This window comes from Lynx canadensis, chromosome F1, assembly GCF_007474595.2.
Source record: "Lynx canadensis isolate LIC74 chromosome F1, mLynCan4.pri.v2, whole genome shotgun sequence".
Lineage (NCBI taxonomy): Eukaryota > Metazoa > Chordata > Mammalia > Carnivora > Felidae > Lynx > Lynx canadensis.
Window position 1 is genome coordinate 16,959,750 of NC_044319.2, and position 18,069 is coordinate 16,977,818.

General features: G+C 46.4%; 1 protein-coding gene across 3 annotated transcripts in view; it reads right to left on the reverse strand.

Annotated features, from left to right (window-relative positions):
- Positions 1 to 2,830: 2,830 nt before the first annotated feature.
- Positions 2,831 to 18,069, reverse strand: part of KIAA0040 (KIAA0040 ortholog) — a 47,271-nt gene continuing 32,032 nt past the window's right edge. The window contains exons 2-4 of one of the 3 annotated variants that reach the window (XR_004343072.1): positions 7,038 to 10,782; positions 3,413 to 3,475; positions 2,831 to 2,845 (exon numbers count right to left, since the gene is read on the reverse strand). Coding sequence is in view for 1 of the 3 variants with exons in the window: in XM_030303386.2 (XP_030159246.1) it covers positions 10,350 to 10,649 (300 nt within the window). In the remaining 2 variants the exon portion in view is untranslated. Of the gene's footprint in view, positions 2,846 to 3,108; positions 3,476 to 7,037; positions 10,783 to 18,069 lie in introns of those variants that run through there. The other 2 variants (XR_004343071.1, XM_030303386.2) reach the window with 2 other exon arrangements.

Sequence of the window (18,069 nt, forward strand, 5' to 3'; positions counted from 1 at the left end):
CCCGAGGCCCGGGGAGTTGTTCACTGCCTCAGGCTGTCCAGGCTTTAACCTCCGGCCGAAGGCCAAGCGGTACTCCCCAAACGGGTTATGTCCCCCTTGTAGGCTTTCAGCACCGCCTGCGCCCCCCCATACGCACCATGCCGCAGTGCTTGCTGCTAGATCTGGTGAGGGCGGTCTAAACAGGAATTCGGTGAGAGTGTGTGTCTGCCTGCTTCTCGCCAGGGTGTGTGCCGTGCCCTGGGCGGGAGGGGGACACAGGTGAGACACAGAGGTGAGCAAGCCAGACGGCGTGTGGACTGTCATTCATTCGTTCACTCTCATTGGTTCCACAAAAGCTGACGGAGCCCCGTTGGGAGCCAGCTTCTGCTGTTAAGTACTGGTGCCGCAGAAGCAAAGAAACTGCACTAGTCCCGCCCTCACCTTGGCGATTCAGGAGCCTGGCGCTCAACCCAGTGGATGCAGTGGACTGAACCTCGGGGTGACTCAGAGCTGGGGCTGGCGCGTGGCGGGCAAAAATTCCCCACGTGGGTTGGTGAATGCTTGGTAAACGTGCTGGGTAGAGCGCAGGTTGCTGGGCCTCATCCTTAGGTCTTGTGACTCAGTAGGTCTGGGCTGGGGCTGCCGCCAGATTGACCACTCTTGGAGTAAGCTCTGGCATAGGGGTCGCCTGCTGCTGGTCTCTCTGCTCTGGACCTGTGATGCCCCCCCCCCCCAACCTCTGTGTCCCCTGACCGCAGCATTTCTCCACCACCGGCCAAGATGAGGACTTGCCAGGACCTGGAAACTGCCGTGGGAGCCGTGCCCCCCGGAGGACTGGCAGGGGAAACATCAGCTGACCCTTAAGGGTTCTCCATGGGGCAGAGAAGAAGTCGGGATGAGCTCATTTTTAAAGGCTGTTCATCTGGCCGAGGAGAACGTTCTAGCCCTAAATGTCTGTGCCTGGCCTCACTGGAATGAGACCAGCTCTGGCAGCCCCCGCCCCTGGGAATGGGTTCCTGCACAAACCTGCTCTGCAGAGGCCATTTTCCTCAGAGTCAGATTATGAGCCATCAGGGTTTTGAAGCTTAAGGGGCAATCCCTGCCCTTTAGGACAAACCAGAGAAGACAAAGTCTGTCACCGCAGGGCCAGGCTGCAAACCAGGCAGGAGGGCAGAAGCAAGGACGGAAGTACCAAGCACGTGCTAAAGCTCCCAAGCCGTCTTCTGTCCCACGCAAACTGCTAGCTAAGCGGTCATGGACAGAGCACAGGCCCTGCCCTCCAGCAGCCTGTGGCATGGTGCTGATGGTTGGACAGCTGTGGGGACAAACCAGGGCAGCCGGTAGCACGTCGGGGAGAGTGAGTCAACAGGGGTATGGACTGTCACTGTGGAGCAAGTGTCAAGGACGTGACATCAGCATTAGGTCAGGTAGGAAGAAGTCTGAGTGTGTCAGGGAGGGAAGAGAGGCCCGAGGGGGGCAGGGCACCTCGGGAAAAGGGAACTTGGTGGCAAGGATGGGAATGGGTGGGGTGTGGCATGGGTGAGGGAGGGAGAGGAGTGATTGATGGGGAGGCTAGAGAGATGGCAGGGACACTTGGCCGTGTGAGTGCTGGTTCTCAGCTCGGTGCCCGCTTAACCTCCAGGGACTCTGCCACAGTGGGTCTCAGCTGAGTCCTGTGCCTGGAGCCTTTCAAAGCTAACATGCAACCAACCAGTCCTGACAACCTCTGCTAGGATGAACGAGTCGGACAGCAGAGGTCGCTCAGCGGTGTTTGAATCTTGCAGTCACACTGACAGTTAAGCTTGCATTTTGAAAATATCTGTCTGGAGGCAGGATAGAGAATGGTGGGGAGCTGTTGAGGGAAGCTCCGAGGAGAGGGTGGAGAATCACAGACAGGCTAGGGCTATTGCAGTAGAAAACAGGTAATGGCTCTCTTGGTCTGTGGCAGAAATGGTGGGACGGGGGAGAGGGCACAGATTAAAGAGATATTTAGGAGGAAGAATCAGCAGGAACTGAGGGGGCTGGGTGGTAAAGGCAAGGGAAGAATCCTGTCATGGCTGAGTTTAGAGCTGGTTTTTTCTCTGGGAACAGGGCCCCAGAGTTTGTTTGTCACAAGGCATCACAAGCTCTGCCTTTTAACTTAGAACTCTCAGGGATTCAAGGATCAGTAAAGCCAGAAAATGCTGAATGAGCCAGGGAGAAGGACTAAGAATGACTCAAGGGATGCTGAGCAAGGGGATGTCAGGAAGAACAAGGACCAGGTGTGGTGCATGAAAAGAGAATTCGTGGACGAGGAGACAAACAGCAGAGCAGGAGGCAAAACAAGTATAAATAACGGAAAGCTCTAGGCAAAATGCAGTCATTTGCTGGAAGAAATCCTCTGCTAAAAAAAATGTCCAAATCCTTCCCTTAAGCCTTCCACCAGGGCAGTGAAAAGGATCAGGAAGGAGTTTCTGTCAATAAAGAGTGCAGATCAATCCAGTCAGGGCCCGCAGCCCTCTGCAGCAGACATGCTGTACCCAGTCAGGCCAGCAGATGGCAGTGTTGTCCCATTGGGAGCATCTCCCTTCAAGGCCATTTTCCAATCCTCTCTGAAGGGGTGTTCTGAGGTTCTTCCTTTTCTTCCTTCCTGGGTAACATGGCCTGGGGAATCAGCTTATGGGGTACGGCTCAGCATCCAGCCCGTGCTTGGTGGTTGTGCAGGTAGTGTTGCTGTTGGCCTAATGCACAAAACAGGTAACTGGGAAACACCTTGAAGAGATTACCTACTGAAACCTAGATTCTGTCCCCTGACCTGGTCTACCCGGCCGGTTGCTGAGACAAGAAGATGGATCCATTGGCACGATGAAAGGTGAAGGGGGCACCCCTGGAAGAGATTTAGGCAGTTCCTAGTATGTAATTAAATCCACTTCCCAAAGTCCTTCTGTTAGTCGGTTGTTTCTGTGGGGGAAATGTGGAATGGGTTGAATTCCACTTGCCACGTTATATAAAGAAGTTAGTTCCCAGGTTAGCCCATAAATGCCTGTTTATTCCATAACGCAGACCAATTTCAGGGCATGTATGATGACAGAAATAGAAAACACTGGTATTGCAATGTTGTTATTTAAACAAGGGAAGGAAACAAAATGGAGTGGAAACGGTTCTTTATTTGTGTAAGTGAAGAAAATCAGGTTTAATTAGACAAGGCTAAGGAGGCAGGTGAGGCTTGCTGTGGAGCACCTGAAGGAGACATCTGGGTGCTCTACAGCCTTGTGGGCATAGCTCTTGATTGTGTTCAAAAGGTTTCTGACTCAAAGTAGGTATTGCAAGTTAACAAGTTTTTGAGGAACCCAAATCCGATTAGGCTGGATCATGATGGCTGGTGTGTGAAGGGCCACTAGGACGGGATTCTGAAGACTTTGGTTTCCATCTCGGGTCTGGGTGAGTTACTTACCTTCTGTGGGCCTCATATTCTTGGTTTATAAAATGGAAATGACATCAGTCCCCGAGGTACTCCCTGTAAGAATCAAATGAGATACCGAAAGCACTCTTACATAATACATAACACTCTGGAATGGTAAGAGGGCTTGGATCTCTAGTCTTGATAACTTCAATCAAGACGTTTGGATTTTCTTTCTTCTCTCTCTCCCTCCCTCTTTTTTCCCCCGATAGAGGTGTATCCCTAGCCAGCTCTAAGGTGTATGTGCTATGGATAGCCACCAATGGGATTATTACAGCTAACCAACGGTCAAAGGAGAAAAGGCAGAGTGGGAAAGAAAAGCTTAATGAAGGTAAAGGGGGATCCGTCTATATTTTGGAAAGGGTTTCCTTGGGGATGATATGAATTGAGCTGTACATGAACCCTCCATGGCAGCATTTCCAAAATGATATTCCTCAGAATCCTTGCTCCTCCAGATCTCCTAAAAGAAGAGGTTTAGTGGTCAAATAAACTTGGGAAAACTCTGAGGTAAGTGGAGTTATACTAGTTTCTTTACTAAAGTACCCGTTAGAACCCTTAATGTGATACGTGATTACAGATCTCAAGGAGGCAGAGAGGGGAACTCATGGGCTGCAGTAGTTTGCAATCTTGTTTGAATGTAGGATTTTCTTGTGTTCTGAGTAGCTAATATTTCTCCAGGTGTGGTTCAGGGACCGCTGGCAATTACATAGAGTGCTTGTTAGAAGAGCGGGTTGTCTGGACTCACCCTCGACTTAACAAATCTGTCAGAAGGGCAGAGGGACTGGGAATCTGCACTTGTAAGAAACCCCCCAGTGATCTCTTTTCCTTTCCCTTTTCCCCCAGTCAACACATTATTGAGCATATAGGATGCACTAGTTATTGGAGATAGGGTGGTGAGTAATGTAGTTACTCTTTAGGCCTCACAAAGGCTTATTCTAATGAGGGGATGGCAGGGAAGTGTGGGAAGACGGGAACACCCACAGTGCAACATAGTCTGATCTTACTGTGATCCAGAAGACTTGTGTGGTTAGGGAAGCTTTCTTGGAGGCAGTGATGTAACACATGGAACATTTCACCCCAAATTTGTTTGTAATGACAATTAAGACTTAGAGTTATGAAAATCCCTCATCTGTCAAATGGGCATGACGATTTTGACCCTGACATATTTGTCAGCATCACATAAAACCCAGTGAGTCCTGAGCCCATTTAGTTGGAAGCCCAGTAAGGAAACACTCCCAGGAAGGTGGGAAGATGTTGATTCAAAGTCTTTCTTGATCTGGCCACCAGGGGGCGCTGTCACGCAGGGTGGCTTGGTGTGGAGAAGAGGCTGAGGCAGGGGTGAGTACCTACACCATCCATCACAATTGCAAATTGGGAGTTTTGGTAATACTGTAGACCGTGCAGTGTATGGTGAAATTATGGGCCACATCACACAAGGAGGAATAGAAAATGCACAGCATTGGGGCGCCTGGGTGGCTCAGTCAGTTAAGTATCTGACTTCGGCTTAGGTCGTGATCTCATGGTCTGTGGGTTTGAGCCCCACGTCGTGCTCTGTGCTGACAGCTTGGAGCCAGGAGCCTGCTTGGGATTCTGTGTCTCCCTCTCTCTCTCTGTCCCTCCCCCACTTGTGCTCTGTCTCTCTCACTCTCAAAAATAAACATTAAAAAAAATTTTTTTAATAAAAAAATAAAAAAGAAAATGCACAGTATTTTCAGTCCCTATCTCATTTGATCTGTCTGTATCATTTGACTCTATTGACTCTTCTTGAAAGTTTCTTCTCCTTTGGCTTCAAGGACACAACACTCTAATTATCTTCCTTCTACCCTTAATTACAACAACTAACATTTACTGAGCATGTACTATAAGCCAGGCCCGATGCTGAATGCTTTTTATGCTTTATCTCATTACTGCTGTGTCCCTGTGAGACAGGGATGGTCATTAACTCTACCATACTGGTAAGTCTTTATGGAGATTAAGTCGTTGGCCTGAATTCTCTAACCAGTGGGTACTGGAGTTAGCATCGGAATCGGGAAGCCCTTAGCCCTGAGTCCTGACCTGTCACACTCATGGTGGCCTTCACCAGGCTGTCCTCTGCATCACTGCTGCAGGCTGCACCCTCTGGGTGGAGGCAATACAAACGGGGTCCTCCTGTCCTTATTTCTTCCCTTGTAAGTCTCCAGATGGCTCCTGGGTGATCCCCCACGGGCTGTCCGGATGCCAGCTTTGCAGCCCCTCTGGGACAACTCTGTGTTGCTGGCACCTAGTGTGCTTGGCAAATGGTAAAGAGTCAAAAATATTAATGGGATAAGTAGCCTCAAAGAGGGACTTAGATACATGCATGCAGGGCCATTCCCGAAGGAACGACCACAGGTATTTGAAAACATCCTTTTGAACCCATGACAGGGACAGACAGCCATGTTGAAGGGACTCTTTTTTTCCCCCCCAGTTCTGTAATCCTGTGACTTTGAATTTGGGAGAGATACTAAAATCAAAGGGCAAGGAGCCAGCACAGAGTGTTGTGGTGAGTTGAGAATGCGCATAGCACTGTCCAGGTCCACAGGCACACCGCCACGGGCAGGGCTGAGCCTGAGCAGGTGCAGCTGGTGGCTTTGGCTCTGGCACCCACCCCCCAACCAAGATGGGCAGCGGCTGCCCCTGCCTTTGGTTGCTGGACAACGGTCCCTGGTCGACACTGGAAAGTTTTGGAAGTCCTGGAAAGAACAGAGACCTGAATGAAGAGTCTCTTCTTGGGCTGTCATGGAGTGTGTGGCAATGGGGAAGGGAGCCCAGGAACCAACTAAGACTACAGAAATGTCAGCCTACCTTGGGGGAAACAAGACGAAGGGGGAGCGTGTGCCATAGGCCTGTCTTCCTAAGCCCTAGCTGAAATGGAGTCAACACGGCGTTTTAGCAGCCTGTTTGACCACTTCCCCCATGAGCCTCTAGATCTGTGCTCTGCAGGATGGTAGCTGCTAGCCACGTGTAGCTACTGAGCACTTGAACTATGGCTGGTGTGACTCAGCTACTGCACCTTTAATTTTATTTAATTTTAATTAATTTAAATAGCTACATGTGGCTAATGGTACCATGTTAGATAGAGACATTTCCATCTTATCTACTCTATCGGACAGCCCTGTTCTACAGGGCTTCTGCTTAACGGCCAGCTGAGCATCAAGGGAGGACTCTGGAGCATCTGAATCATTCCATTTCACAACCAATGCAAAGCCGTGGTCCACTTGAAAAGAAGATATGCGTTTTATACATACATACTATACAGACATACGTGTGTGTGTGTGTGTGTGTGTGTGTGTGTGTGTGTGTCTTCCTATCTGGCTATCCATCTATGTATCTAATAATGTAAATACATATCTATGTATCCATGTATGTATCTAACAATGTGTGTATATACACGTATGTATGTATCTATGTGTGTGTGTGTGTGTGTATGTAAGTACCTACGTATTTAACAATGAATGTACCTAACTATGTATGTATCTATCCCCCCAGCAGCTACTATAGAGACTTCTGATCTCTCCCCTTCCCAATACTAGATTTAACTTAGAGGTCTATTTCTACTTAGTTTTTGCTATTTTCCCTTTTCCTTTAAGAAGACATTGACCTCATCGAAGGGAACGCTCTCTAAGAGTTGCCAAGGAGCGTCAGTGTTTTTCCTGCAGCCAGCACCTCGGAGGATGTCTAGCCTCTGAGGTGTCCTCTCTGGAGGCAGTGATGTGAGAGCCTGGTCCTGGTCCTTTGACCTATGACTCTGTCAGGGGGAAGACAGTGTCCAGGGACAGCTGGGCCTTTTGTGTCCTAGCGGGAGTCCATGCCTCTGTCATTTCTGAGTGATGTCTGGGAGAGGGAAATATTTACTGTCAAGAAAGTAACTGATGCCAGCAGGTAAGGAGGCCAGGCGCTGCTGTCTTCCAAATATTTTATTTAAATAAATTTTTCTTTTGCATGTGTTTGAATTTTCTAGAAAAAAAGTTCTGACAAACACTATACCGCTTGGACCATTTATACTCTTCTTGAGAAGGTGACTGCCCTTTCTCTACATTCCCCACTCCCCCGCCCCCCCCCCCCCAAGAAATAAAAAAGCCACCAGAATACATTGAGCAGCGGGGAGGAGGCCTTCTCTGATGACAGTGGATGTGTTTGGCTGGAGTTGTTCAGATCTCGGCCCGGGGACTCCTCCCCAAGCCTGTGCTGGTTGGGGAGAAGGAGTAAAAGTGAAGAGGAATAAGGGGTGGACCCGGGGTGGGGGTGCCGGGAGAAGCAGGAATGAGACGAGAAGGAAACATGGGAGAGGAAGATAAGGATGATGGGAGGAACAGGGAGTGACTCCAGTGACTTCACGGGGCTCCTTTCATGGACCCACTTACTCCACAGAAGTTTGGGGGCCTATGGCACCCTGGATGGTGTTGGGGGGACCCTGGTGAAGGCTATCAGGGAGGCGGCGGGGGTGGGGAAAACATAAGCCTCGTTCAGCATCTGGGTCTCCTAAGTCCTGGGCTATGGAAACAAGTGAGAAGAGAGCTTCTGGGTGTTTCGCGCCTGGAGGTAGTTCAAATCCATTTGATTAGGGGACAGTGGGGTGCTGCACCTGGAGACAGAGGCCTCGTCCCGGCAATGACAGCTGACTGACTGCCGTCTTAATTCAAGCTAGCAGCCAGTTGCCATGGCAACCATGTTACTTGTGTGGTCCCGGATCCGAGCGATCCTTTCTCCTAGATCGCATCTGACACCCAGCCTCAGCCGTCAGCTCCGTGTCTCCCCAAGGTCATCCGTCTTAGGGGGGCAGGAAGGGCGTGGGGAGGCATGTGCATTTGGTGTGGGGCGATGAGCAATCGTCCTGTGATGGGAAGGGGACAGCCAGCTGCTCCATGACGAGCCGTCCCTGTACAAGGGGACAGCCAGCCAGAGAGTGCTTCTTTCTCTGCTAGAAGGGGCTTATGACTAGGGGGTCTGAGCAGCCAGGGCATTTGGGGCCACCTGGTGTGAGAAGGTGGATGCGACTGGTTTTAAAACACGGGAAGGCCTGAATTCTGCCTCACAGGGTCGCCGTTAGAAGACGGATGCAGCAGTCACCGTGAGATGCCTGCCCCCACAGGCCCGGAGAATACCTGGAGGGCAGGTGAGTACCAGGCAGCGCAAGAGAGCAAACGGAGGACATTTTGCCATGAACACAATCCTGCAGAATTTAGCTTCTTGCTACTATAGATATCATAGTTTAGCTACATTGTTAATTAAATTGCAATTTTACTGCCTCCTAGAACAGCTTCTGTGGGAAAATATTTCAAGAGAGCTACCCAGCAGATTTGCAAGTGACCTTTTAGAGCACAACCCGCTTCCGATTTGGGAATTATCCATCTTTGTCATATAGTCACAATACAATCAAAATACCAACCATCTCCTCACGTATGTGGGTTAACTCGGCCTCCCAACCTCAGCCTGGTGGGGAGACACTCGCCTCAACTCAGTCGTGGATCTCGGGGCGCACAGGCCAATCTGACTGTCGGTTCTGCGCATGCCTGTGAGGCACTCAATACCCAACTTCCATCCGTTGGAGCAATTAGCGGGCTCAGAACAGAAGGTCACTCGGGGGGATTGGCGAGGTATTACACGTTGACCCTCAACATCATCATGTATCCAACAGCATCCACAGACAGTTCTGAGTACCTACTGTGTGCAAGGCACTTGCCTGAGCTTCAAGATAAATATTAATAAACCTCTATATAGCTTCGCTCTACTTTCATTTAAACTCTGTAACTTCTGTATCCCATCTGCAACATGCCACACATCCATTACAACCTTATGAAATTGTTTCCAGTGTGCCTTCCGCCAGACTGTACCGGATATTGCCTCAATTCCTTCCCTGCTGAGAAGCTTTGGTTACATAGGAAATCCCTAGGTCAGGTGTCTGTCAGATGTAGCATCTCCTTCCCGTCTGTAAAACATTGCACAGGCTCACAACTGCAGTTCACGGAAGTGAATGGAGTATCCTTGGTTTCCAGAACATTCTAGAAGTCACCACCAAGAGCTGTTAGTTTGTGCTTGGAGAAGGGCACCTTGCTGAGTGGTTCTGGGGGTAGCGTCTCAAAAAGAGGTCTTAGACAGCATTCGATACTGATCCGTGGTGATGGGGACCTTGTCATGAGTTGCAAGATACAGCTTTCAATGGATTTTGATCCACCTCACTTGAAACTTTTTCTCCCATGTGAGAAACACAGGAACTTGGCGTGTCTGTGTCGATGCACAACCTGATACAGTTGTATATTGCTGGAGTGCCCAAACACGAGGATTTCCAGTAAAAGGTTGTGTGGGGATAGGAATAGGAAAACACATATCTCTAACCTGAGTGGCGTATGGAGTAGACAGTGGACAGGTACCTTATCTGGGTATGTAATTGTGCACGTGTGCCCGAATCCGGCCAGGCCTTCCTATGAGAAATTTTTGGGAGAGAAGATGATGTACTTGTACAAAGTAGGTCGTCAATGGCCATTTGATGAACAGAATATATTTGCCCAGGTACCTGTTGCCTGAATTCACACACGTGTGTATATGTGTGTGCGTGTGGGCACTATTGTGTGCATGGTGGGCATGTGTGTGCATTTGGGAGACGTGTCAAGATGTATGGACAAACGTTCCTTGTACTTTTGCGGATGGAGCTTGCGGGATGCAGGTGGAAAGGATGCCTGAGTCTGTGGTAAAGAGCATTGTTATTGGACACATAGCTGCCAAGACAGTGCCCAAGAACTGTCCATATTCTTTCTGGGGTGTCCTCCACGGGGACGCTCAGCCTGAGGTTCGTCCCTTGGTTAGTTCCTCTGTGGACATGAGTGCATCACTTTGGGCATTGCTGCTCTCTAGCCCGTGTGTGTTTGGAAGGTGGCTTAGTCCCCGAGGAAGGACGCCTCTGCTCCCTGCCTAACTAGACAGGCAGTGATGGCCTCTTTTCCATCTGGAGAAGCTTGGGCTGAGCAGAGATCCAGAGGTCTTCCTCGGCCTTCCTCTTCTTCTTTTTCTTCTTCCCTTTGTTTCGCTCTGGCTGTGGGCCACTCTTGCCTGGCCGGCTCCAGCAGCAGTGGCAACAGATGAAGATGAATGTCATGACCACTAGTAGTGGCAGCCCCAGCAGGATGCCCAGGCAGATGGTGTTAAAGAGGCCCTGTTGGTGTTTGGTCAAGATGGTGTCCCAAATGATGCTGAAGAAAGAGCTGATCTTCTCCATGGTGCCGGGCTAGGCTGGGGCCACAGGAAACTCGTAGCTCACTAGAAAGTCCTGGGCTCAAGCTGAGACAGCCTTGTCCACTTGCAATTTCTTCCTCTTCGAACCCTGGGCTTGGGCATGCACCTGTTACCAGCTGAAGAGAGCAAAACAGACAATTCAAGAGAAATGCAATGGTAACGGTCTACAATTTTTAACAATGATGTATTTTTGAGGCTTAGGAAAAGGGACGGAATTGAAGATTTCCAGAGTTCGCTGAAATTGTGTTGAAACCCAGTAAACAAAATAAATGCACACATTTAAGTAAGTACTCACTATTCTTGTACACGCTCTATTGGGGATAAGAATTGATAGTGTATCAGACCTGGCTCATCGAGGGTGCTCAGCATTTGGTGGATACGTGAATCAACGTGCGGATTCAGCGTTCCGGGTAGGGGTTGGCGCCTCTGTAGAAGTGGTTCTCCATCTTTTCTCCCTGCAGCTCATCTGATGGGCGTTGAACCCATACTCCTCACAGGACAGCTGTGTCTCACTTTCTGTGAACACACGTGCCATTTTCCACACATACTGAAGCTTAAGCACAGGACGGAATATCTGAGTCTTGCCGCCTGTCACAGGGGCCTGGGCCTTCCCCAGGCTATGAGGTCAGCAGTCCTTGTCCTGCCTCAGCCCTGACTTCTTTACTGTCCCTTCACGCTCCCTTCCCAGCTCCGTCTCCTCCCTCTTCACATCCCACTCCTGTGCCCAAAGAGGACTCACCGAGCTTTGCGGTGGGGGACCATGTGCTGGTTCCCTCTGTTTCTCTCCTCGTCTCCCTCATCGCTCTCATCTCTGCTTCCTGTCCCCCAGCTGAATATTCCCAAGACTCCTGCCCTGCCTGTGCCTGTTCTTGGCATTGGAAAAGGAGTCCTGCAGACTGCTCAGCAATGGTGTTTAGAAACTGGGATGGGGGTCCGTACTTCCACCCTCAGCTCAACTATAGCTGGGACTGTTCTGGTTGCTTATACACAGTGGCCCTTCTTCCACCGGTACCCTCTCCACCTTTCCACGTGTATCTTAGGCCTCAGCTCTCAAGTGTAAGGTCTTACAGGCTCCTTCAGTTCTGGAATCTACAGGTTCCTATGTCTAAACAAGACTTGGAGGGTAACATGGTTCAAGGAAATTCAAGAGGCCTTCTGGTACAAGACATTGTCTGGGACCCAAAGATCAAAGACCCGTTGATTTTCAGCTGGAGAACTTAGAGATCATCGCAACCAATGCTCTCACTGAAAGATTAAGACTCTGAGGCCCAGAGTGGGGAAGGGACATGCCTAAGGCCACACAGAGGTGCCACAAACACCCAGAGTTGGGGATAATGGGTCAGTTTCTCTTCCAAGGCTCCTGGGAAATCAGAAAAACCAGGATGATGTTACTTTATATTTGTGTTTTACTTGATACTTTTCTAACCACTTTCACATGAGTTATGTTTTTAGAGAGAGAACAGGATGTTTATGGAGAAAACCGCTGGGGACCCAGGTTCACAATCATTATGAAGTCCAGGTTTCATTCTGTTGTATTTCACTGGGGCATAAATGTGTGGCCCCTCCTGGGGAGTGTGTTATACTCAGGGGTTGTCCACAGAAGTCTAATTCCTTGGATAGCACTCTGTAAGTTCCGCACGTACCTGTGTGTTCACTCAAACTCCACCCGAACTCAGTCCTAGCCTGCTGGCATTTGGGCTCATGCCCTGAGGATGTAATCTACACACTTTATGCAGTTGTATAAACGGGTGCCTACTGCTGAAATGCTTGGTCCTTGAAAGTGAAGTAATGCTATATAATGGCCCTGATATGCCGGTCACCATCCTGGGCACTCTACACCTATTGACCCATTTTGTTTCGTTACAACCTTAGGAAGTAGGTACAGGTATTTTCCTCATCTTACAGCTGGAGAGACAGAGGCAGAGGTCACACAGTGAGTGAGTGGCAGAGCTGACCTGACTGATTCTGGGGCGTTTGACTCCAGATCCCCAGGTTGCGAGCCCTTCATAGGTGTCGCTCTGAGCCTCCTATTCCTTTGTGTAGAATTAACCCGTTTTGGCAAGTAGCCCAGGATTTATAGAATCTTACAATACTTGGCTATTCCCCAGATTGACTTAAAAACGTTTATCCCAATCTGTTGTGGAAGAAGACTGCACAGTGATTTATTTCCCACTGTTAGATACTTCACAAATGCATGAAGATACATACAATAAAAATCCAGTCCTGCTCAAGGGGAGGTTTATAGAAAGCGTATGACTGCCTGAATATAAACTCAACTCGCAACAAAGAAAAACATTCTGAGAAGTCACACCCCTTTGCCAGAGGCTCTGTGTGAGCCCCTCAGAAGCCCTGGAACATCATGTGCCATGGATATGCTCACACGCCATCAAGCCCACAGGCTCTTTGTCGAGAAAAAGCACCCTTGGGTATCCTCCCCGCCCCCTGCCATCAAGGCCAATCCACTGACTTGCTCCTTCTCACACACTTGGGTCTCTGGATTTCCCTTCTTACTTTGCCGTCACCTTTGCTTTTACTTCAGCCCTTGTTTGGCCCCATATTTTTTTTTTTTTGGCCTATCTGGAGGGATTTCCATGCTCTCTTGAGGGAAGACTTTGGGGGCTTTTCACTAATTTGATCCACACATATATTTTCCTGGGACCAAATGCTCCTCATACCGTATTTCTAGGACTCAAATTAGATACCACCACCACATTTGTTGACAAACTACTCTGTGTCAGATGTCATGCTGGTCCCTGCAGGGAACATAAATGCATTAGGAGCCCACTTTTGGGTTCATCCAGGGAAAGAGAGGAAGGGCTTTGAGCCCTTGGAGAATATTAGGGCAGTTTTCATGAAGGTAGAGCCACCTGAGGAGGACCTTGAAAGATGAGCAGGACCTTGACAGGGAAACATGGGTAAAAGGATGTTCAAAGATTCTAGGCAGAGAAACTTCTAGAATATGGCAGGAGAACAGGCTGTGTTCTGGTGAGCCTGGGGTTCAGGGTGGGAGAGGGGAGGACTGTAGATTGTGGCCAAGGTAGAGAGGGCCTCCATAGGGTGTGTATTTATTTGGGGTCTTTATTTATTTTTATTTAAAAAATTTTTTTTAAAAATTTACATCCAGATTAGTTAGCATATAGTGCAACAATGATTTCAGGAGTAGATTCCTTAGTGCCCCTTACCCATTTAGCCCATACCCCCCTCCCACAACCCCTTCAGTAACCCTCTGTTCTCCATATTTAAGAGTCTCTTATGTTTTGTCCCCCTCCCTGTTTTTATATCATTTTTGCTTCCCTTCCCTTATGTTCATCTGTTCTGTGTCTTAAAGTCCTCATAGGAGTGAAGTCATATGATATTTGTCTTTCTCTGACTAATTTCTCTTAGCATAATACCTTCTAGTTCCATCCACATAGTTGCAAATGGCAAAATTTCATTCATTTTGATTGCCGAGGAATACTCCATTGTATATATACACCACATCTTCTTTATCCATTCATCCATCAATGGACATTTGGGCTCTTTCCATACTTTGGCTATTGTTGATAGTGCTGCTATAAACATTGGGGTGCACGTGTCCCTTCAAAACAGCACACCTGTATCCCTTGGGTAAATGCCTAGTAGTGCAATTGCTGGGTCGTAGGGTAGTTCTATTTTTAATTTTTTGAGGAAACTCCAAACTGTTTTCCAGGGTGGCTGCACCAGCTTGCATTCCCACCAGCAATGCAAAAGAGATCCTCTTTCTCCGCATCCTTGCCAACATCTGTTGTTTCCTGAGTTGTTAATTGTAACCATTCTGACAGGGGTGAGGTGGTATCTCATTGTGGTTTTGATTTGTATTTCCCTGATGATGAGTGATGTGGAGCATTTTTTCATGTGTCGGTTGGCCATCTAGATGTCTTCTTTGGAGAAGTGTCTATTCATGTCTTTTGCCCATTTCCTCACTGGATTATTTGTTTTTTTGGGTGTTGAGTTTGTTAAGTTCTTTATACATTTTGGATACTAACCCTTTATCTGATATGTCGTTTGCAAATAGCTTCTCCCATTCTGTTGGTTGCCTTTTAGTTTTGCTGATTGTTTCCTTTACTGTGCAGGGACCTTTTGATGAGGTCCCAGTAGTTCATTTTTGCTTTTGTTTCCTTTGCCTCTGGAGACACGTTGAGTAAGAAGTTGCTGCGGCCAAGATCAAGGAGGTTTTGCCTGCTTTCTCCTCGAGGATTTTGATGGCTTCCTGTCTTACATTTAGGTCTTTCATCCACTTTGAGTTTATTTTTGTGTATGATGTAAAAAAGTGGTCAAGGTTAGTTTTTCTGCATGTCGCTGTCCAGTTTTCCCAGCAACACCTGCTGAAGAGATTGTCTTTATTCCATTGGATATTCTTTCCTACTTTGTGAAAGATTACGTGGCCATACATCTGTGGGACCATTTCTGGGTTCTCTATTCTGTTTCATTGATCTGAGTGTCTGTTTTGTGACAGTACCATACTGTCTTGATGATTACTGCTTTGTAGTGTAGCTTGAAGTCTGGGATTGTGATGCCTCCTGCTTTGGTTTTCTTTTTCAATATCGCTTTGGCTATTCGAGGTCTTTTCTGGTTCCATACAAATTTTAGGATTATTTGTTCTAGCTCTGTGAAGAATGCTGGTGTTGTTTTGATAGGGATTACACTGAATATGTAGATTGCTTTGGGTAGTATTGACATTTTAACAATATTTGTTCTTCCTATCCAGGAGCATAGAATCTTTTTTCCATTTTTTTTGGTGTCTTCTTCAATTTCTTTCATTAGCTTTCTATAGTTATCGGTGTATATATTTTTCACCTCTTTGGTTAGATTGATTCCTAGGTATTTTATGGTTTTTGGTGAAATTGTAAATGGGATCGATTCCTTGATTTCTTTTTCTGTTGCTTCATTGTTGGTGTATAGGAATGCAACTGATTTCTATGTATTGATTTTATATGCTGCGACTTTGCTGAATTAATGAATCCGTTCTAGCAGTTTTTTGGTGGAATATTTTAGGTTTTTATATAGAGTACCATGTCATCTGTGAAGAGTGAACATTTGACCTCCTCCTAGCTGATTTGGATGCCTTTTATTTCTTTGTGTTGTCTGATTGAAGAGGCTAAGACTTCCAATATTATATTGAATAACACTGGTGAGAGTGGACTTCCCTGTCTTGTTCCTGACCTTAGGGGAAAGCTCTGTTTTTCTCCATTGAGGATGATATTAGCATTGGGTCTTTCATATATGGCTTTTATGATCTTGAGGTATGATCTTTCTATCCCTACTTTCTTGAAGGTTTTTATCAAGAAAGGATGCTGTATTTTGTCAAATGCTTTCTCTGCATCTATCAAGAGATCATATGGTTCTTGTCCTTTCTTTTATTGATGTGATGAATCACATCGATTATTTTGCAGATATTGAACCAGCCCTGCATCCCAGGTATAAATCCCACTTGATCGTGACGAATAATTTTTTTAATGTATTGTTGGATCCAGTTCACTAATATCTTGTTGAGGATTTTTGCATCCGTGTTCATCAGGGAAATTGATCTGTAGTTCTCCTTTTTAGTGGGGTCTCTGTCTGGTTTTGGAATCAAGGTAATAGTGGCTTCATAGAAAGAGTTTGGAAGTTTTCCTTCCATTTCTATCTTTTTGGAACAGCTTCAAGAGAATAGGTGTTAACTCTTCCTTAAATGTTTGGAAGAATTCCCCTGGAAAGCCATCTGGCCCTAGACTCTTGTTTTTTGGGAGATTTTTGATTACTAATTCAATTTCTTTACTGGTTATGGGTCTGTTCAAATTTTCTATTTTTTCCTGTTTCAGTTTTGGTAGTATATATGTTTCTAGGAATTTGTCCATTTCTTCCAGATTGCCCGTTTTATTGGCATATAATTGCTCATAATATTCTCTTATTATTGTTTTTATTTCTGCTGTGTTGGTTGTGATCTCTCCTCTTTCATTCTTGATTTTATTTATTTGTGTCCTTTCCTTTTTCTTTTTGATCGAACTGGCTAGTGGTTTATCAATTTTGTTAATTCTTTCAAAGAACCAGCTTCTGGTTTCATTGATCTGTTCTACTGGGTTTTTTGTTTGTTTGTTTGTTTGTTTGTTTGTTTGTTTTGGTTTTGATAGCATTAATTTCTGCTCTAATCTTTGTTATTTCCTGTCTTCTGCTGGTTTTTGGTTTTATTTGCTGTTCTTTTTCCAGCTCTTTAAGGCGTAAGGTTGGGTTGTATATCTGAGATCTTTCTTCCTTCTTTAGGAAGGCCTGGATTGCTATATACCTTCCTCTTATGACTGCCTTTGCTGCATCCCAGAGGTTTTGGGTTGTGGTGTTATCATTTTCATTGGCTTCCATGAACTTTTTAATTTCCTCTTTAACTCCTTGGTTAGCCTATTCATTCTTTAGTGGGATGTTCTTTAGTCTCTAAGTATTTGTTACCTTTCCAAATTTTTTCTTGTGGTTGATTTTGAGTTTCATAGCGTTGTGGTCTGAAAATATACACGGTATGATCTCAATCTTTTTGTACTTTCTGAGGGCTGATTTGTGTCCCGGTATGTGGTCTATTCTGGAGAATGTTCCATGTGCACTGGAGAAGAATGTATATTCCGCTGCTTTAGGATGAAATGTTCTGAAGATATCTGTTAAGTCCATCTGGTCCAGTGTGTCATTCAAAGCCATTCTTTCCTTGTTGATCTTTTGATTAGATGATCTGTCCATTGCTGTGAGTGGGGTGTTGAAGTCCCCTACTATTATGGTATTACCGTCAATGAGTTTCTTTATGTTTGTGATTAATTGATTTGTATATTTGGGTGCTTTCACATTTGGCACATAAATGTTTACCATTGTTATGTATTCTTGGTGGACAGACCCCTTAATTATGATATAGTGCCCTTCTTCATTTCTTGATACAGTCTTTACTTTAAAGTCTAGATGGTCTGATATAAGTATGGCTACTCTGGCTTTCTTTTGCTGACCATTAGCATGATAGATGGTTCTCCATCCCCTTACTCTCAATCTGAAGGTGTCTTTAGGTCTAATGTGGGTCTCTTGTAAACAGCATATAGATGGATCTTATTTTCTTATCCTTTCTGTTACCCTATGCCTTTTGATTGGAGCATTTAGTCCATTGACGTTTAGAATGAGTACTGAAAGATATGAATTTATTGCCATTATGTTGTTTGTAGAGTTGGAGTTTTGGGTGGTGTTCTCTGGTCCTTTCTAATCTTTGTTGCTTTTGTTGTTATATTTATTTATTTATTTAATCTTTTCTCCCCTCAGAGAGTCCCTTTAACATTTGTTGTAGGGCTGGTTTAGTGGTCACAGACTCCTTTAATTTTTGTTTGGCTGGGAAACTTTTAATCTCTCCTTCTATTTTGAATGACAGCCTTACTGGATAAAGAATT